Source organism: Galeopterus variegatus, unplaced genomic scaffold (assembly GCF_000696425.1).
Source record: "Galeopterus variegatus unplaced genomic scaffold, G_variegatus-3.0.2 Scaffold1608, whole genome shotgun sequence".
Classification (NCBI taxonomy): domain Eukaryota; kingdom Metazoa; phylum Chordata; class Mammalia; order Dermoptera; family Cynocephalidae; genus Galeopterus; species Galeopterus variegatus.
Window position 1 is genome coordinate 245,325 of NW_007727719.1, and position 20,175 is coordinate 265,499.

The 20,175-nt window shown below is 50.1% G+C and overlaps 2 protein-coding genes across 2 annotated transcripts in view; one reads left to right on the top strand and one right to left on the bottom strand.

Annotated features, from left to right (window-relative positions):
• Window positions 1-13,919, top strand: part of BRSK1 (BR serine/threonine kinase 1) — a 24,360-nt gene extending 10,441 nt beyond the window's left edge. Inside the window, exons 8-19 of the mRNA XM_008577958.1 lie at window positions 3,287-3,433; window positions 3,925-3,956; window positions 4,342-4,512; window positions 4,982-5,079; window positions 5,525-5,684; window positions 5,915-5,975; window positions 6,440-6,809; window positions 7,382-7,430; window positions 7,523-7,646; window positions 8,330-8,528; window positions 9,809-9,898; window positions 13,234-13,919. Coding sequence (XP_008576180.1) covers window positions 3,287-3,433; window positions 3,925-3,956; window positions 4,342-4,512; window positions 4,982-5,079; window positions 5,525-5,684; window positions 5,915-5,975; window positions 6,440-6,809; window positions 7,382-7,430; window positions 7,523-7,646; window positions 8,330-8,528; window positions 9,809-9,898; window positions 13,234-13,391 — 1,659 coding nt within the window. The 3' untranslated portion in view covers window positions 13,392-13,919. The remainder of the gene's footprint in view (window positions 1-3,286; window positions 3,434-3,924; window positions 3,957-4,341; window positions 4,513-4,981; window positions 5,080-5,524; window positions 5,685-5,914; window positions 5,976-6,439; window positions 6,810-7,381; window positions 7,431-7,522; window positions 7,647-8,329; window positions 8,529-9,808; window positions 9,899-13,233) is intronic.
• A 260-nt stretch (window positions 13,920-14,179) lies between these two features.
• On the bottom strand, window positions 14,180-19,953 carry TMEM150B (transmembrane protein 150B). Its single transcript, XM_008577959.1, has 6 exons — window positions 19,886-19,953; window positions 19,618-19,677; window positions 19,462-19,529; window positions 19,109-19,236; window positions 16,665-16,848; window positions 14,180-14,400 (listed from the first exon to the last, which is right to left on the bottom strand). Exons 1-6 carry the CDS (start codon window positions 19,951-19,953, stop codon window positions 14,180-14,182), a joined length of 729 nt encoding a protein of 242 aa, XP_008576181.1.
• Window positions 19,954-20,175: the final 222 nt, after the last annotated feature.

Below are 20,175 nucleotides of genomic sequence, written 5' to 3' on the forward strand. Positions count from 1 at the left end.
TTTTTTTTTTTTTTTTTTTTTTTTTTTTTTTTTGTCTTTTTCCGTGTCTGGCAACGGATCGCAACCCTCAGTGTTGCCCCCGTACCAGACCGGGGACCGGCAACGGGATCGCAACCCTCGGTGCTGCTCCCGCGCCCCGCTCAGCCAGTGAGCAGGAACCGGTCTGTATGTGGGATCCGAACCCTCGGGCGGGAGCGCTGCCGCGCTTCCCAAGCAGCGCACTTATCCAGTGCGCCACCGGGCCGGCCCCAAGGCTTTTGTCTTTTTATGTTTTCTTTTGTTTTGTTGGCTCACCTTTATAACCCCAGGGTTGGCACATTATAAGCCCCCAATAAACACATGAAGGATGAATAAATAAGCAGTTTACCCCATGTAAGTAAACTGCACTGTTTCAAGTACACTATCTCACGTAATTCTTTTAGCAATCCTGTAGAGGGGAAGTGACTGGCCTATGGCTGATCCTAAGGCCTGGGATCAATCTTTGGTCTCTTAACCACTAGGCTCTGTGACAGACACTAAGGGGAATGAACCAACCCAGCATTGCCTTCCTGGGACTCACATCCCCATAGGGGAGCAGCAGAGGTGCTCAAGAGATCGGCTAAAAACACCCCAGATCTCAGCCCTTCTTCATCCATGGTTAAAAGCCCAGTTCTGGAGGCCATCCAGCTGAGTTCAAATCCCTACTCCCTCACCTTGGGCAAGCAAGTCACCTTCCCTCTCCAAGCTTCAGTTTCCTCATCTGCACAATGGGAAAAACTAGAGTACCTGAAATTGTGAGGGTTAAATTAAATGTTGTATGTTAAGACCCTGAAGCAGTGCTTGATAATTATTATTAGTAGAGCTTATTATTATTACGGTCAGTTCTCATTATTCAGAGATTCCATATTTGCAAATTCATGTACTAGGTAAAATTTGTAACCCATGATCAGTACTCGAGGTGCTTTAGTGGTCACTCCTGAACATGCGCAGAGCAGAGAAGATTTGAGTCACCCATCCTCACAGCTGAGGTCAAGGAGACCTCTGCCTTCTTGTTTCAATTCTCATCCTGTAAACAAGTGTCCTTTTCATAGTCTATTCATTGTCACATCTTTTGCATTTTTGTGTTTATGGTTGATTATTTTGCAGTTTAATGTGGCCCCCAAATGTAGTGCCATCTAGTATTCCTAAGTGCAAGGAAGCTGTAATGTGCTAGATGAGCTTCATTCAGGCATGAATTATAGTGCTGTTGGTCGTGAGTTCAATGTCAATGAAACAGTACATATTAAAGGTATCTCTAAACAGAAACAAATAAAAACAAGGTTATGTAATGATTGATTAACGAAAATGTTGTGACCAGATGGTCAAAGGAACCTAACTGTATTTCCTCTAGGGGCAGTGATTCATTATTTACTAATTCAGTGTTTGTAGTGACTTTATAGAACAGAACTAGCAAGCATAATGAGAATCACCTGTATTGTTGCTACTGTTATAATTTTTGGGGGGGAGGGCTGGCAGTTTGGGGGATCTGAAACAGTGACCTTGATGATATAAGGCTGTGCTCTAACCAACTGAGCTAACCAGCCAGCCCTGTTGTTATAATTTTTAATTCATACCATAGCCCTTCCTGGAAGGATCATTTTGTCCATTTCACAAAGCAGAGGAAATTGAGGCTCCATGCTAGAATGTTAGGCAGCCACAAATCAAACCCAAGTTTCCTGACCCAAAAACCAGCACCCAGGGGTGCTCTCTCCCTGTTTTCCCCACACACACACACTCTGCATTCTCTGTCCACAGGCATCAGGTACCAGGGGCAACCGGATGCTTGTGACAACTGAAAGAGGCCTCAGAGACTCAGACTCTAGCCTCCTGCAAGAGTCTTTGTCCAGTGTCACCTCATCCAAGAGCAACTTGGCTCCCCTCTCTCTAACCCTTTGCCCTGCTCATCCCAAGCATTCCCACTTATCTTATTCGATAGGTCCATTTGTTTATTGTCTGTCTTCCCCTCTAGAATTCAACTTCTACTCATTCAGCTACTGCTAATTGAGCATCTAGTGTGTGCCAGGCACTGTTCAGGTAAAGCTCCAGGAGGGCAGCGACATAGATTTGTTCCCTGATTCACCTCTAGTGGCTAGATCGTAACCTGGGATGTAGCAGGGGTATGGTCAGTTGTGGAACTGTAACAACAGCTAACCACATGTATAGTCCTTACCGTGGGCCCAGCACTGTATTAAGTCAGCTCATTCTGACACAGTCCTACCCATCACCATTTTCAGAGAAGTAGCACAACTCGCCTGTGGTCACACAGCTATAAGCAGCAGAGCAAGGCAGACACCAGCATCTGAACGCTTAACCACTGTGTATACTGCCCCTCTGTGAAGCCAAAACTCCATGTGATCTGCCACATCCTATCTCTCAAGCCTCCTCACCCACCATTCTCCCCTCTCCTCAATCCCCTCCTGACACCCTGGGGACTTTGCACATGCTGTGATTCTTGGCTGTAATAACAAATGACCACAAACTGGGTGGCTTAAAACTACCCACAAATTTATTCTCTCACCCTTCTGGAGGTCAGAAGTCCACAATCAAGGTGACAGCAGGGCTATGCTCCCTTTGAAGATGCTAGGAAAGAATCCCTCCTTGACTCTTCCTAACTTCTGATGGCTCCTGGCGTTCTTTTGCTTATAGCTGCATCACTGCAATCTCTGCCTCCATCATCACAGGACCTTCTTTGTTTCTCTGTGTGCTCTCCTTTTTATTATAAGGGCACCAGTCATTGGATTTAGGGCTCAGCCTCTTTCAGGCCTCTGCTCCAATAGTACCTCCAGGGAGAAGACTCAGTCACTCTGTCATTATGTAGCTATTTGTTTTTGCTTGCTCACCCAGATTCTGTCTCCCAACCTGCCATGTGAGTTGTGTTGGGCAAGGGCTTGTTTTGTTCACTGTTGGCTTGCTGACCCATAACAAATGGTCACCTTTTGTTGAAGGAAGGAAGATTCTCTCCTGAAACTGGTTTCTCCCAAAACCTGTTTTTAAGGAACAGCCTCCAAACTGCAGTTCCAGACTCTTAAGCACTCGTGCCAAGCTGTCCCTTGCTAAATACCTGCTATGCCACTTAGGAGCTAGGCGTCCTTGGGCAGGTTGAGGAGCCTCTCTGTGCTTCATTTTCTCCACCTGTAAAATGCAGATAATAATAGTTCCCTACCTGCTCTACTTGTGGTGAGGATGACGTTGTTAATGCGTGTAAAGCGCTTAGAATCTCACTTGGCAAATCATAAGCTGTTTGTAAGGGGTCCTATTTCTTGCCCAGGGGGCTCTGCCCTTTGATGATGACAACCTCCGCCAGCTGCTGGAGAAGGTGAAGAGGGGCGTCTTCCACATGCCCCACTTCATTCCTCCAGACTGCCAGAGCCTCCTGAGGGGGATGATCGAAGTGGAGCCCGAAAAAAGGCTCAGTGTGAGTTGGGGAGACCAGCAGAGGGAGGGACAGTGGGTGATGAGGACAGAATTCCTAGGGGAGGCATGGGGATGGATTTCCAGGACCTGCCTGTCAGTCTCCGGAGTGACTGGGTCACTGGCTGGGCCGCAGCCCAAGGTCCCCCACAGCCTGCCGCTCCAAGCTAGTGAAGAGGCTGCTCAGGACTGGACTAGGGGAGCCCCAGGCAGCAGAAAAGCGCATGCGCGGACTGACGGGAGGCGGCGCAGAGAAACAGGATGACACTGCTCCTGCGGGAAACTAGCGAGGCGGGTCCAGAGCAGTAGGACCGCGCGTGCGCAGGGCGATTCGCTCAGCTACCACGAGGGGGAGACGTGATCCGTGCTGCCCCTGCTGAAAGGAGGGGGGCGTGGTTAGGAACCCCCCCAGGACACTCTAGTCAGCTTTCATTGCGCGCCTACTGTGTGCATACGACCTCACTTCTGCTTCTCTATGACCCACCCCCCTCACAGCTGGAGCAAATTCAGAAACATCCTTGGTACCTGTGAGTATGGGGGGAACTGGACACTTGGGTCCGTGGGGGAGGACGGGGGTAGTGGCCAAAGCAGGAGAGGAGGATGGGGGTGGGATGCCAGAATTCCTGAATGACGAGGGGCTAGGGACTCAGACTTCTGGGTCTTGGGGGAGGAGGACACAGCTGGAGAAGGGATTAGAGGGAGAAGAGGGCTAGGAGTCCAGGACTCCCAGGTTTGAAGAAGAAGGGGCTGGTGGTCTGGACTCCTAGATGTGAGGGAGGAGAGGCTGGGGGCTCTGACTCATGGGTCCCTAAAAGAAGACCTGGCTGAGTCCTGGGACCCTTGAGTTTAGGAGGAAGAAGGATGATCCATCTTGGATGCCCAGTTCCTGATGATGTTTCCCACCCACCCCAGAGGCGGGAAACACGAGCCTGACCCATGCTTGGAACCAGCCCCAGGTCGCCGGGTAGCCATGCGGAGCCTGCCATCGAACGGAGAGCTGGACCCCGACGTCCTAGAGAGCATGGCGTCACTGGGCTGCTTCAGGGACCGTGAGCGGCTGCACCGCGAGCTGCGCAGTGATGAGTAAGACCGCAAGACCCCTGCACACACTCACCCTCCGAAGAGGGGCAAACTGTTGCGGCTCCCCCAACAACCAACCAGCAGGGAGCATGCTGGGGCCTTTCGCATGTGCAGATTGCCTGGGGCATGGAACCCTGGCTGTTAAATGGAACGTGGGAGTGTTGGGACCAGCAGGAAAAAGCTGATAAACACAGCAAAGTACTAACAGATGCTGAGACAGACTTAGATGGTGCCTTACATAGTACTTATAAATGAGAAGCTATTATTGAGTGAAAAGAGACTGAGATGTACACTGAACCAAGAAAACCAACCATATTGATACCTTGAATAATGGAACCATAGACAGAACTACTGGGTGGGAATGAGGCCCAGAGAGCCACAGCAGCTGGAAGAGAATGAGACCTCCTCTGGGCACTGATCTCTGACTTCAATCCTTTCCTACCCCCTTCTCTTTCCCCACCCCCTGTCTTAGGGAGAACCAAGAAAAGATGATATATTATCTGCTTTTGGATCGGAAAGAGCGGTATCCCAGCTGTGAGGACCAGGATCTGCCTCCCCGGAATGATGTTGGTGAGAAAGCAGAGCTGGGAGGCTAGAGGCCTAGGTCCTGAGAGATGAATAGGCTGTGAGCCCAGATGCTCAGATTCCTTAGGGAAGAAGGGGCTGCAGGCCCTGATCTTCTGGGTTTAGATAGCTTGATTTGCTCTGAGAACTTTGTCAAAACCCCTCTTTAGGGGGCCGGCCCGTGGCTCACTCGGGAGAGTGCGGTGCTGATAACACCAAGGCCCCGGGTTCGGATCCCATATAGGGATGGCCGGTTTGCTCACTGGCTGAGCATGGTGCTGACAACACCAAGTCAAGGATTGAGATCCCCTTACCGGTCATCTTTTGAAAAAAAATTTAAAAAAAAAAAAAAACCCTCTTTACTCTCGGCCTCTGTTTCCCTATTGGTATAAGTACCATGTACACCTGGGTGAATTCATCTGTTGATTGAGTTGAAACTCTTGGCCCTTAGACCCACCCCGGAAGCGTGTGGATTCCCCCATGCTGAGCCGTCACGGGAAGCGGCGGCCAGAGCGGAAGTCCATGGAAGTCCTGAGCATCACGGATGCTGGAGGTGGTGGCTCCCCTGTGCCCACCCGACGGGCTTTGGAGATGGCCCAGCACAGCCAGAGGTAGGAGCCCCTCTTCTCTCCAGGAGGATCCACAGTCTCCATGTATAGAGGGAGTTCAGGATTCTAGCCCAGCTCAACCTCAAATGTGCTGTGTGCTTGAGACAAGTCACCTCCCCTCTCTGGGCCTCATTTCCTTATCTAGAAGTACTGTGAAAGTAAGAAGACATCTGAGCCTTTTGAAACCCTCCCATCTGATTTTTTTCTTTTTTTTTAATCTATCCTGGAAACAGATCCCGTAGCGTCAGTGGAGCCTCCACTGGTCTGTCCTCCAGTCCTCTAAGCAGCCCAAGGGTAAGGCCAGGTCTCCAGTGGAATTAGAAGGGGTAAAGGGGTAAAGACACTGTGGAGCAAAGATTGAGCAGCAGAAACTACAATTCCCCTTGAGGCCTTGAGATGTCACCTCCTTGTCCCTGAGGGCCAAAGACCCAAGGCTACATAAACCAGTCCCTAGGCCATTTCTACCTCCTTAGGATTGGGTTTTCAGTGTGTGTGTGAAGGGTTCATTTATTCATTTAACAAAAGTAAATTAAGCACCTACTGTGTACTATTCTCTCTGCTCTGTCTGGGGTTACAGTCATGACTGTTGATAGTAGTAGTCCTTGCCCTCCTGCCTTTGGAGGGTGGGAAGGGGAACAATGGACTACAAGTTGCAGCGTGCATTGGGGCCAGTCTCCCTGAGTGTGTGCAAGTGGGAGCTTTTAGAGCCTCCTGGGAGTTGTAGTCCGCTCTCTCTCACCAGTCTTGCTCCTCTGCAGAGTCCGGTCTTTTCCTTCTCACCGGAGCCAGGAGCTGGAGATGAGGCCCGAGGTGGGGGCTCCCCGACTTCCAAAACGCAGACACTGCCTTCTCGGGGCCCCAGGGGCGGGGGCACTGGAGAGCAGCCCCCACCCCCCAGTGCCCGCTCCACACCCCTGCCTGGCCCTCCAGGCTCCCCACGCTCCTCAGGGGGGACCCCCTTGCACTCGCCTCTGCACACACCCCGGGCTAGCCCCACCGGCACTCCGGGAACAACGCCACCCCCCAGCCCCGGCGGTGGTGTCGGGGGAGCCGCTTGGAGGAGTCGTCTCAACTCCATCCGCAACAGCTTCCTGGGCTCCCCTCGCTTTCACCGGCGCAAGATGCAGGGTATAGGGGTCTCTAGGGGTGCAGGGGCTTGGTGTGGGGACTGCTGAGTCTTAATATAGGGATGGTGCTGGGGGCTGAAAGTCTGGTCCCCGGGAAGGTCCCCCTGGGATCTCCAGGGAGGAGGGGGGCTGGATTCACATATTCTAAGAAAAAAGGGTTCAGATCCCTATACTGGCAAGCTGCAAAAAAAAAAAGAAAAAGAAAAAAGTTTAAAAAGAAAGTAAAAAAGAGAAGAGGGGGTGGAGAGGGAGTTTCCATCAGAGATGCAGGTGTTGGGGAGAGAGATGGGGCCTCTAGTTCTGGAGGAGGAGCCCATCTGAGGGACATGCGCCTTCTGTCCTCTGGATCACCTCCCATTGGTCTGTGTTTTGTGAACACCACCCAGGGAGCCTGGCCTCACCAGGGTGACATCCCTGGAAGAAACAGGCAGCATGCCATTTGGGATTTAGCTACTCGGGGTGAATAGGCAGTGGGGTCTGGAACCCCTGGGAGGAGGCAACGGCTGGTTTATATGCTGGCCATTAGGATGATGGGTAAGTGTTAACCACATTCTCTTCCCTCCCACCATCCAGTCCCCACAGCTGAGGAGATGTCCAGTTTAACACCAGAGTCCTCCCCAGAGTGAGTCTAACAGGGAAGAGAAGGGTGGGGACGGAGAGGGATTTCATCTCCTTGGTGCCCTCCTGACCTTTCAATCATCCCCTCCCATTCAGGCTGGCAAAACGCTCCTGGTTTGGGAACTTTATCTCCTTGGACAAAGAAGAACAAATATTCCTCGTGCTAAAGGACAAACCTCTCAGCAGCATCAAAGCAGACATTGTCCATGCCTTCTTGTCGGTGAGGGTCCTGGGTCCCCATTGATCCTGACCACCACAGAACTACAAATCTCAGCAGCCCCTGGGATTCACCACCTTAGCACTGGCCTGACATCTTCCTGGGGCTCATGTAATTTGTAGTGTTCCAGCCGGAGTTGACTTGGGTACAGGGAAGCAGAAAAGGTTTATTGTGCCCAGAGGCCTGGAAATGATGAAAAAGAATGCTGAATTACAACTTGCCAGATATTAGTGTCCCCCAAGGATTGGTGAATTCCCATTCCCCTACAACCAGGTCTGAAATTAGCAGAACTGTTTTTCTCAACAGACTTTAGAGCTGCCCACTGCCAGTCCTGTGATTTTTTACCTCTAGAAGGATCATTGGACTTAAAGTTTCTGAGATTGATATGGCTATAGGCAATACCGTAGAGGGAGGGAGAAGTGTGTTTCATGTGGTCCTGGAGCCATCACCTAGATTTAAGAGTCCTCATGAAGTTGGGATTCAGTTCTTCAACATTCTTCTGATACCCTATTTATAGTAGGACAGAGAAAACTACAAGTCCCAGTAGGCAATAGGGCCTCCTAATGCCTTTTCTGTTATTCTTTCCCCCCAGTGGCTGATTGGACTTGTAGTTCCTTGGGCAGTGCTGGTTGTAGGGTTATCCATTCCCTGGACTCACTCCATCCTTGTGTCCCCACCTCTCTCAGATCCCCAGCCTGAGTCACAGTGTGCTGTCACAGACCAGCTTCAGGGCCGAATACAAAGCCAGTGGTGGCCCCTCCGTCTTCCAGAAGCCTGTCCGCTTCCAGGTGGACATCAGCTCCTCTGAGGGTCCAGAGCCTTCTCCCCGACGGGACGGCAGTGGTGGTGGTGGCATCTATTCTGTCACCTTTACTCTCATCTCCGGTGAGTCTCTCTTGACTAGACTGTCCCCAACCCAGTGCTGTGTTTGAGGTGTTCAAGTCAGCTAAGATAGAGTAGTGGCCCAGGGGTGCAGCAAGAGGGAGGAGGAAATGGTGTTGAGCTGATGCTGTCTGCAAACTCCCTCCTCACACAGACCCCCACATCCTCCTCATCCATTCTCTCAACATTAACAGTGTAAACAATGAAGTGTCCAAGCAGCCCCTGAGGTGTTAGTAATCACCCATTTTACAGATGAGAAAACTGAGGGGGCTAGCTCATAGCTCAGTTGGTCAGAGCACAGCCTTGTAACACCAAGGTCAAGGATTTGGATCCCTGGACCAGCCAGCTGCTAAAACAAAAGAGAAAACTGAGGTAGAAAGGTAAAGGGACTTGACCAGAATCAAACAGTCAAACAGTAAACTGTGACAGATCTGGGGCTCAACCTAGGCCTTCTGACCTCACAAGAGAGAGCAGAGCTCTCCCTACTAGTTTGATATCATAGATCAGAAGGGAAAAGATGTAGCATGCTGTTGTCAAATATCAGTCTCAGAGCAGACATCACCAATTCATCACGACACTTCTTCCTGCTGAGCTGAGCTGCAGCCTCAGAAACTAACTGCAGGCAGCTGTGACCAATCAGGAGTTGGCACGAGATGAAAACAATAGAAAAACTAAAGAAAAAAAAACATCTTTTTAAGTAAAAAAAGAAAACCACAGAAATGCCTTGCTTCCCACTCAACTTGTTTCCTGAGTCCTAATAGTGAGAGTCTGGGTAGCAAGGGATATCTGTTTGCTCTTCTTGTCACTGATCTTAATATGTCAGTCAGGAGATGAGCTTGCTCTGAGTGTTTCTAAACCAGGCTGCTATGGAACACCAGGGTGTTCTACCACCAAAACGAATTATGGCTTTTTTTTTTCCCTCCCCCCTTAAAGATTAATATGCAAATATTTCTCAATTTTAAGATTTTTTTTCTCCCGTTACATTCTGGCTCTTGATGAACTCAACTAGAAACTAACAAGCAATAGCATCTATTTAAGTAGAAACCAACACCTGCTATTATTTTTTAAGTTGAAGGTGTCTGAGTTTGACAGTGTTCCTTAAATAGCAACATGGGAGACCATTGCAAACCGTGGGTTTATGCCAGCCCCAGCAGAGCAGGGGCAATTGAGACCCAGAGATGGAGAGTCATTCACTTGGTGGAAGGACTGGGATCCACAGGCTGGGAGGGCCTTCGGTCCCCTACCCCCAGTCAGTCTGTTTTCCTTCCCTCCTGTCCATCCAGGTCCCAGCCGTCGATTCAAGCGAGTGGTGGAGACAATCCAGGCACAGCTGCTGAGTACTCATGACCAGCCTTCCGTGCAGGCCCTGGCAGGTGGGTGGTAGGGAGATGTCAGGGTGACCAGGTGCTCCGGGGGTTTGGTTGGCAGATGAGGTTTCCACTGTGGAGAAGGCAGGCCTACATGTTGGGCTCCTTTGCCATTGTCTCACTGAGGCTACAGTGTTGTGAGCAGGTTCCCTGAGAGGCGGAGGCCTGATACCGGCCTCCAGGGGTCCCTAAAAAGATGACAGTCTTTGTGTTAGGGATAGTGAACATCCTGCCAAAAGAGGATCTGGACCTCCGTTCTAGAGGAGAGTGTCTAATCATCCCAGTTTGCCTGGGACTGAGGGGACTTTCAAAGCTAAAACCTGGATGGTTCCAGGCAAACCAGGACAAGTTGGTCACCCTCTTTGCAGGACTCAGGCTTCTCTGGTGTTCAAGGACTTGAGCCTCACCTGGCCCTGTTTCTAAGGCCTAATGGTCCCTAGCAACCAGGGTTGTAAGCTCAGTTTACAGGGAGCCTGCAAGATCTGTGAACTCCAGGAGATCAGCCTTCCCTGGTCTCACCAGCCCCAATTATCAGGAAGTAGAGTTCCCTAGCAACCTGGGAACAGAGGAGAGGCCAGGCCTCAGTAAATGTCTTAGTCTGTTATGGTTGCTATAAGAAAATACGATAGGGCCGGCCTGGTGGCGCACTGGAGAGTGCGCCGCTTGGGAGCGTGGTGGCGCTCCCGCCGAGGGTTCGGATCCCATGTGGAGACCGGTTCCTGCTCACTGGCTGAGCGCGGTGCGGGCGCAACACCGAGGGTTGCAATCCCGTTACTGGTCAGTAAAAAAGACAAAAAGGAAAAAAAAAGAAAAAAAGAAAATACCATAAATCAGGTGGCTTGTAAACAACAGAAATTTATTGCTGAGAGTCTGGGGGCTGGGAAATCCAAGATCAAGGCACCAGCAGATTCGTTATATGGTGAAAGCCCATTTCCTGGTTCATAGATGGCACCTTTTTGCTGTATCCTCACATGGTGGAAGGAGCGAGGGAGCTCTCTGGAGTTTCTTTTATAAGGGCACTAATCCTAATCATGAGGGCTCCATCCTCGTGAACTAATCACTTCCCAAGGGCCTGACCTCCTAATACTATCATCTTGTGGGTTATGATTTCAGTGAATGAATTCTGGGGATACTCAAGCATTTGAACAATAGCATAAGCACTGCCCTAGCAACCACTGATAACCAGAATCCTAAATAAAGACAGTGCCTGTTCAGGAAAACAGGCCTGTTCCTGAGACACGGTGGCCCTTCCCCTAAGATCAGAGATTCCTTAAGACTCAGTGAATGAGGGTGCTGGGCCCCACTGAAGAGAAGTCCAGCTGCATCATCTTGGTAGGGCTTACTGCCTTTTCCCAGGCCTCTTTGACTACCTTCTCCCCTGTGAAAGGGAGCATGTGAAGGGACCCAGCAATGAAGTCAGGAGCCAGGGTGGCTTTGTCACTAGGAAGTGCTGAGTCCAGGTTCAGGTCTTTGCTTTGGAGCAGTGATTCTCAACTGATGAGGGGCCAATTTTGCCCCTGTATTAGTTTCCCATGGCCACTGTTAACAAATGACAACAAACTTGGTGGCTGAAACAATACAAATTTACTATCTTACAATCCTGGAGGTCAGAAGTCTGACACAGGTCTCACTGGGCTAATGTCAAGGTACCCGGAGGGCTGCACTCCCTCCTGGAGGCTCTAGGGATAAATCTTTTCCTTGCTTTGTCTAGCTCCTAGAGACCATCCACATTCCTTAGCCACAGCCCCTTGCTCTTCAAAGCCAGCAACTCTGCATCTAACTCCCTGACTTTAGCTGGGAAAGGTTCTTTTAAGGACTAAATTGGACCTACCCGGATAATTCAAGATAATCTCCTCACCTTAGGTCCTTAACCTCAATCATAACACAAGATCTCTTCTGCACTGTAAGGTTCTCAGGTTCTCAGCATTAGGATGTGGACATTTTTGGGTTTTTTTTTTGTTTGTTTGTTTGTTTTTAATGAAAAATTTTTACTACTATTCAGGTTGTATATATTTTAAAACCAATTAGAAAGTCAAAGATAGAACTTTTTATGCTTAAAATTACTAGAAATTACTGACATTAATTTTAAATTTCAAGAGTACATATATATAATTTAAAATTTTTTTTTTTTTTTTTTTACACTGAGTACTACAAACATAGGTTTTATTTAGGATGTGGACATTTTTGGAGGAGGCCATTTAGTCAGCCTACCACAGCTCCCCAGGGGACATCTAGCAATGTATGGAGACATTTTTGGTTGTCTCAATTGGGGGGAGAGGGGGATGCTACTGCATTTTGTGGATGGAGGCCAGGGATGTTGCAAAACATCCTACAATGCACAGGACAGCCCCCAACAACAAAGGATTATCCGGGCCCCAAATTTCAATAATGCTTGGGTGGAGAAACCCTCTTCTCCCTTATGGTTGCTAGAGATAACCAGAAAGTGAATTAGATCCACTGGACCACTTTCCTTGCTAAGGAAATTGACCTTAGCAAACAGGAATCCCAAAAGGATACACCCTCAAAGATGTAGGACCAACAGGCATCTGGGGCCTTGGCTACCTGTCTTATAGAGAATGGAGTGGAGGGGGCCGACCTTGGAGTCTGCCCTGGAAGAAGAGAGCCTTATTTGTTGCTATAGCAGTGACCTTCCCCCCAGCCCCTCAGCATTCATCACCTCTTAATGGGGCTGAATCTCTGCCAGTGGACCTCAGGTAATGTTTCAGGCCCCATGGAAACTGCTAGAAGACTGGATGACAACCAGTGTTTCCACCATAGTCCCTGAGTGGTGTCAGTACGGAGGAAGTCAGGCTCCACAAAAGGGTGACCAGAGTCAGGCAGACCCAATCAGGAGGACCTGAGACCCCCAAACAACATTCAGAAAGCTCCCTTGGGCCCTACTGCCATGGGACATTTTCCCCTAACCAGGGCAGCAGAAGAGAAGAGGGGGCCCTCTTGCTATGAACCTTGTGTTGCTCCAACAAGCTGTCCCTTGACAAATAGTATCATAACCGGAATCTCTGAGAATCTCTCCTGAAGTCGGGTCAGGCTGAGGTCTCACTTACATTAACTTGGCCCTGTTTCCACAGCTACAGGGCTGCAGGGGGCCTAGGGTACAGCCCCCATTGTTCTAGGGGAGCCATTCCTTGTTGGTAGGGCGTGTGTCCCCCTAGCAACTGCCTTTGAAGGCTTCAAACCCCTTTGACGGGAAATTTGGCCTCACTGGAGGCCTTGGGGTTACTGAGACCAATGGATGAGACAATGCCCCATCCCAACATGGGAACCTTAACCCTGAGCTCTGCAGTCCTGGAATCCACACAAAACCTTTTCCTCTCTCACAGATGAGAAGAATGGGGTCCAGACCCGGCCTGCTGGTACCCCACCCCGAAGCCTACAGCCCCCACCTGGCCGCCCAGACCCAGAGTTGAGCAGCTCTCCCCGCCGAGGCCCCCCCAAGGACAAGAAGCTCCTGGCCACCAATGGGACCCCTTTGCCCTGACCCCAGGGGGCCGGGGAAGGAGGGGAGGGAGCCCCCCCACCCCCCTTCCCTGCCCCCCCAACTGTGAATCTGTAAATAAGGCCCAAGGAGTATGTTGGGAGGGGGGAGGACAAAAAACCGGCCTTGCCCTGCAGGGATAGGGCTCCAGAGGCCGTGCCCAATTGGGGGATGGTTCTAGGGGGATGTGGGGGTGGGGGAGCTGTTTCTATTTTATTTATTGATTAATTTATTATTTTATTTATTGATCAATCTCTCCGCAGGGTGGGGTGGGGGAGGGATGGGAGCTGGTTGGGGTGGCTTAGCAGATCCGGACAGGGCCCTCTGTCCCTGTGTCATCCCCAACTTCCTCTTCCTGGGCCCCTCCTCTCCAGGTACTTTCCCCTCCCCCACAACCTTCTGTACGGATTTGCTCTCCGGAAGGAATTCTGGTTTCGCGTGATCCTGCCTGCGTCCGTGTCTCTGATTCCACCGGCAGCCAAAAAAAAAAAACAAAGCATAAAAATAATAATAAATAGCCTTGATCAGGGATGGCTGGCTGGCCTTGGCCTCTCTTCCTGGGTGCTCCTGACGGCAGGGACAGGTGGGCACAAAAAATGTTGGCTCTGACCAGTTGTTCAAAGTCCCCACATACATGTCCACTCTATGCTCCAGGACAAGAATGGTCAGCTGCATCCCCACCTCGCAGCCAATTGGAGAGATCCCCAGTGGTTCATCTTGGCAGAGGTGGGGGGAATTGGTCTCATCTTTCTTCCTCCACTGTGAGGGCAAGGCCTAGGTCAAAGCATTTGCTACAGCCTGACCTGCAGGGAGACAGGGGAAGCTGGCTGGGGGCTGAGACTGGGCCCTGGTGGGGGGCCTCGGCTGGGCCTCGACTGAAGACACAGGGTGCAGCCATCTAGGCCAGAGAAGTCAATGGCAAAGAGGCCGAAAAGCGTGAACAGCAGCATGGCAACAGCCCACTCGCAGAGGGCAGAGGCAGAGCGCAGCTGCTGGACGTTGAGGACATTCACTTTACACGAGCGTCAAGGGTCACAGCACTACCACCAAGGACCTGGAAGCCCAGCTTGGTTGCTGTGTGAGTGGAGGATGTGTCTGGGTATCTTCTCATGAGGTGCTTGCCCTACCGAGGCTTGAACGACACGCCCCCAGCTGGCCACCATCCTTAGCCTTCGTCTGCTCGCATTCTCTCACACAGATCCTAGCCTTCGTCATAGATGTTCTCCAGTCCCTATCTCTATCTCAAGCTGCTTCCAGATGTTTTCCCTTGCATGTACTTCCCATTAGTATTGCAGTCCCAATATCCCAAAATAACTTATCTTTCCATTGATCTTCCCTGACCCAATGAAGGTTCTGCCATTTCCCTTCTTCTTGGGGCCTGATACCTAGCTGCCATTGCCACTAACTCCAAATAGGTGGGGTTTCCTAAAGACAACCCCCATGTGAACCTGGTCAGCCTCAGGCTGTGTTTGATTCTTTCTCCTGAACGTCCCTCCCCCTTCCCAAGGCCCACAGGCCCCTCCTGCTCACTCCCAAACAATCTAATCTCATCTCCCTAAAATCTGTTCCTCATTCTGGGTGTCCCCATGACAACTCCACCATCTACTCCTGCACCCAAGCAGATACTTGGGACTCCCTCTTGCCCCCTCCCTCCTCCTCATCCCCCACAGCCAGCTTGTCACCCCAAGTCGTCCTGTCTGCCTTACCCATCTCTCTCTGGACCCCCTCATCTGGTCTTGCATCTCTCTGGTACTGGTTAGCCCCATCCCTTCTCTGGCTCCCCAGTCCCAGCTCCTTATGACCTTTTTCTACACTGCCAGCCGACACATTCTCCAAGCTCCAGCCTAGCAGAGACATCTCTTATTTAGTGTGACCTCTCTCATGGGGCCACCACCACTACCCTCATCCCCCCCCCTTCTTTTTCCCCTCTCCATTCTCCTCCCATCCTGAATCAGCTTAGATACTATTTCACTCATTCAAGGATATCTAAGCTCATTATGCCAGGCAATGGGATACATGAATAAGGCCAACACCATCCCTGGCCCCATGGGTGGGCCTTACAGCAAGAGAGAGGCATGAGCCCCCAAACACAAACCGCTTACCCTCCGAACTAACCCAGTTCTTCCCCTGCTCAGGAGCTTTCTATGACACCCTATTGCCCCCAGGCAGAAGCCCAAGCCTCTGACTCCTCATCTTAGAGATACTCAGCTTTAGCCCTGCCAGCAGTCTCGTTTCCTCCCAGCAGCTGGTTTTTCTACCCTCTGCATACACCTGCAATATTGCCCCCCAATCTCCCAACCCCAGCCAAAAGTAGCTCATTCTATAAGACCATTCTCAGATTCTGGCCAGGTCGCAGACCCATCTTTGCAGACTTCCAGCCCTTATCACACTGACCTGGCTGTCTTCATGGCCCCATCCCTGCCCCACCCACCCATCCCCAGCCAAGGGACAACTGAGAACAAGGACCCTGCAGACAAAGTGATTATCAGTCCAGTGTCTGAATAACCAGCTCTGGATGGTAGCCTTCGCCAATCACTGTGGTGTAAATACTCCCACCATGACCTTTCAAGATGGTAACACAACTGCTGAATGTGGAGTTATGAAGAGATGTTCACGAACTGCTCCTGTGAGCGCACAAGCCACCTGCAGCCCACCACTACCTCCACTGAAGAACTTCATGGTGGGTCTTGGCCAACATTCTTTCCCTGTCTTTTTTACCTTTTTTTTTTTTTTTTTCAGCTGGCCAGTATGGGGATCTGAACCCCTGACCTTGGTGTTATAACACTGCACTCTAACCAGCTGAGCTAACTGGCCAGCCCCCACCCTCTCACACATATGAACCTGTTTTTACTCTTACCAGCATGAAGCTTGGCACAGAGTGGGTGCTCCAAATGGACTGTTATTAGAATATCATTCTGCTAACATATTTATTGGTCTCTCACTATGTGCCAGGCACAGATCTAAGCACCTCAAGTATATTATCCAGTTTACTCCTCCCCTGTTATTTTCCACATTTCATAAATGAGGAAAATGAGGCACATAGAAGTTAAGAAAACAGCAGATTTTCCAAGCTAGTATGTGGAGGAGATGGGATCCCAACCCAGGCAACACAACCCCAAAGTCAGCACTCTGGATTAGGAAGCTATAATCCCATGTGGCGACTGTGAGGCCCAGAAAAATTAAGGGACATCCATGGTGTCACATAGCAAGGGCATAGGAGACCGACCCCAATGAAGAACTGCTCCTAACCCCTGCCCTGAGCCCCAGTAAGGATACTGGCCACAATCAGGATGGTACAGAGGCAGCAGAGGCCCAGGCGGAGTGGCCAGACCCAAGGGCCTCCAGGCTGGGGCAGGCTCTTCATCCGCCAGAAGAGGAGGAGCTGTAACCAGAAGTAGACGTTGCCCATGATGAAAGCGAGGAAGGACCCTGTTAGGTGCACATGATGCTGGTTGGTTTCCTGAGAGAAAGGAGAAGAGTTGAGAGGGAGACTGGGAGGGTAAGGGGCACCGTGGGGGAAGGAGGCCCTTGAATAACAATAGATTGTGACTGAAAACTGCCATATGTTGGGGTCTAGCTTTACTGTAGCTTAAAAAAAAGAAAACTGCCATATGTAGCCGTCAGCTTTTTGATTAGGCACATGGATTATTGTTAGCTGCACAAGGGCAGGCATTTAAATCTGTTGATCACTGCTGTAGTCTTAATCCCTAGAACACTGATTGGGACATGGTAGATGCTGAGTAAATATGAGTGGGATAAATGTTGCCTTCTCAAAGGGGGGATGAATATTGCCCCCAAAGGATAAAAATTAGTTCTATGAGTGGCGGTAAAAAAAAAAAATCTTGGATATTGCAACGGTTTGTGGTTTATAGGTATATAGTATATATTATGTAATGTTTTTAAAATGTTAAACATTTCATGAGGGGAGAGGGCAATTTGGGGAAAATGTCTAAAAAGACTCCTTAAGAGAACAGAACTATGATTTCCAGAGGTGGGCAAGGAAGAGCGGGAGGGAGGTAAGGGAGTAATTGCGTAAGGGACACAAAGAATAGTTACAATTTGGGGCCGGCCCGTGGCTCACTCGGTAGAGTGCGGTGCTGATAACACCAAGGCCCTGGGTTCGGATCCCATATAGGGATGGCCGGTTCGCTCACTGGCTGAGCGTGGTGCTGACAACACCAAGTCAAGGGTTAAGATCCCCTTACCGGTCATCTTTTAAAAAAAAAAAAAAAGAATAGTTACAATTTGTAATGATGAACATGCTAATAATACTGATTTGATCACTACATATCATACACACATACTGATAGTCAACTCTGTACCCCATAAATATGTATAATCAATTATGTTTCAATTAAAAATTTTTGAAAAGAAAAAAAATTTTCTGGATGAATAATAAAATTAAATAAATAAATAAAAAGACTCCTTAAAGGAGCAACATAACAATAGCAATGATAATAAATGGTTGAGGAACACAGGACTAGATGAATAAGTGACCGAATTGCTATGCCAATTAGATGGGGAATTCTTATAAACAAATTGGAGTCAGCCTCTTGTGGTCTCCCCCCAACTTCCATTCTTTCAGCAAGAGAGGTTGGGCATAAAAGTAAAATAAAACAATATAAAATAAACCAATAAGATGTTTCCTATAATGTGTTGATTCATTTATTCTACAAATATCTACAGAACTTCATGGTTAAGAATGTGGATCCTAGGGCCGGCCCGTGGCTCACTCGGTAGAGTGCGGTGCTGAAAAAACACCGAGGCCACGGGTTCAGATCCCTATCTAGGGATGGCCGGTTTGCTCACTGGCTGAGCGTGGTGCTGACAACACCAAGTCAAGGGTTGAGATCCCCTTACTGGTCATCGTAAAAAAAAAAAAAAAAAGAATGTGGATCCTAGGGCCGGCCCGTGGCTCACTCGGGAGAGGGCGGGGCTGAAAAAACACCGAGGCCACGGGTTCAGCTCCCTATCTAGGGATGGCCGGTTTGCTCACTGGCTGAGCGTGGTGCTGACAACACCAAGTCAAGGGTTGAGATCCCCTTACTGGTCATCGTAAAAAAAAAAAAAAAAAAAAAAAAGAATGTGGATCCTAGAGTCTATGAGTCTGGGTTCATTTCTGATCACCAAGGACCAACTGATTAAAAAAACCTTTTCTGTGCATATGGCCAATAAGGACCTTCCTAGGGTTCTTGTGGAGGTGGTTTAAAATAATGTACACAGGGGCTGGCCGGTTAGATCAGTTGGTTAGAGCATGGTGTGGATAACACCGAGGATTCGATCCCTGTACCGGCAGCCACTAAAAAGGAAAAAGAAAAAAAGAAATAATGTACACAATTGTAAAGCCTCGAGCCTCCTCCAGAGTGAATGAACGGTCAATCAATGTGTCAGACACTGCCAAACTCTAAGAATGAACGAATCTCAGTCATTTCATCATTAAATATGATGGGGAAAGGGGATGGCAGAAAACTGTCTCAACCGCCTGGGTTCAACGAAGTTATGTATACAAAGAACCTCGCCCCGACGCTCGATTCAGAGAGCAAGAGAATTCACCACCTTCGCGGCCCACTATCCACCAGAAAAATACAAGTCCCAGGAGGCCGTGCGGGAACGAGCCCCCGAAATGAGAAACCAGGGGTCGCGAGGATGCTGGGAGTTGTAGTCCCAGGCTCCAGCGGCCAGAACCCCGGGGTGGGCTCTGGGAGCCTACTCAGTCTCACCTGGAAATTGCCTACCACGGAGGTGCCCAGCGCACAGAGGAGCCCCGTCCACAGGATCAGCTGGTTAGGCCACTTTCCGACCCCCCAGTCCCGGAGCTGGTGGTAACGTACAATGCAGATCCAGGCAGCTGGGAGGAGAGGGAAGTGGGCGGGAGATCTGGGTCCCGGGACTCTTAGGTACCCAGCAAACGGAGCCGGGTGGTGAGAGATGGGGGCTCTGGGGATGAGGGCCAAGCTCCCGGATTTCGGGGAAGGAGGAGGCTTGGGGCGCTAGACTCCTGGGTCTGAGAGAGGAGGGGCTCATTTGGCTGGGTTGGACTAACACTGGATGAAAAGGGCTCGGGAATATTTACCCATAGCAGCTCCCACATTGAGCAACTGACTGAAGATGCAGCTCTGAGGGGGGTAAGATCCGCAGACACTGGGAAAGATAAAGGGGTCATCCTGTGGTTCCTCAAAGACAAGGTCCTCCACTTTACACTCTCAGGACCCCACAGTGCCATAACTACCTGATGTAGGGGAAGCCTTCGGTGAGATTCACAGTCCTGTTGGCCACGGAAATTGCAAAACTAAGGTGGGGGGAACACATAAAAGTGAGTAAGAGCCTTTCAATGACAAATTTCCCTTCTATTAAACAAACAAACCTGGACTTCTAGCCCCCTCCTCCTTCAGACCCAGGAGTCCTGACTGCAGCCACTCCTCCCTCAGACCAGCGAGTCCAGGCCCCCAGCGCCTCTTCGCTCAGATCCAGGCATCCATCCTGCCTATCATACTTACACAGTCCAGACTCCGGCAACAGCCCAGAGGGTCAGGAATACAGGCAGCAGGGATAGATAGCCCCACATGCTGGGATCTGCAGGGGAAGGAGAAGGGCTGGAGCTGGGGCCAGGAATCTCTCTCTCTCTCTCCCTCCTTCCTCTCCTCTCTTTCCTTCTCTCCTTCTCTCTTCTCCTTCCTTTTCTCTTTTTCCTTCTCTCCTCTCCTTCCTTTTTTTCCTTCTCTCAATCTCCAGGTGAAGAACCAGCACTCAGGGAGTGTCCAGGTGCATGGAATTGTGGCCGCCTTCC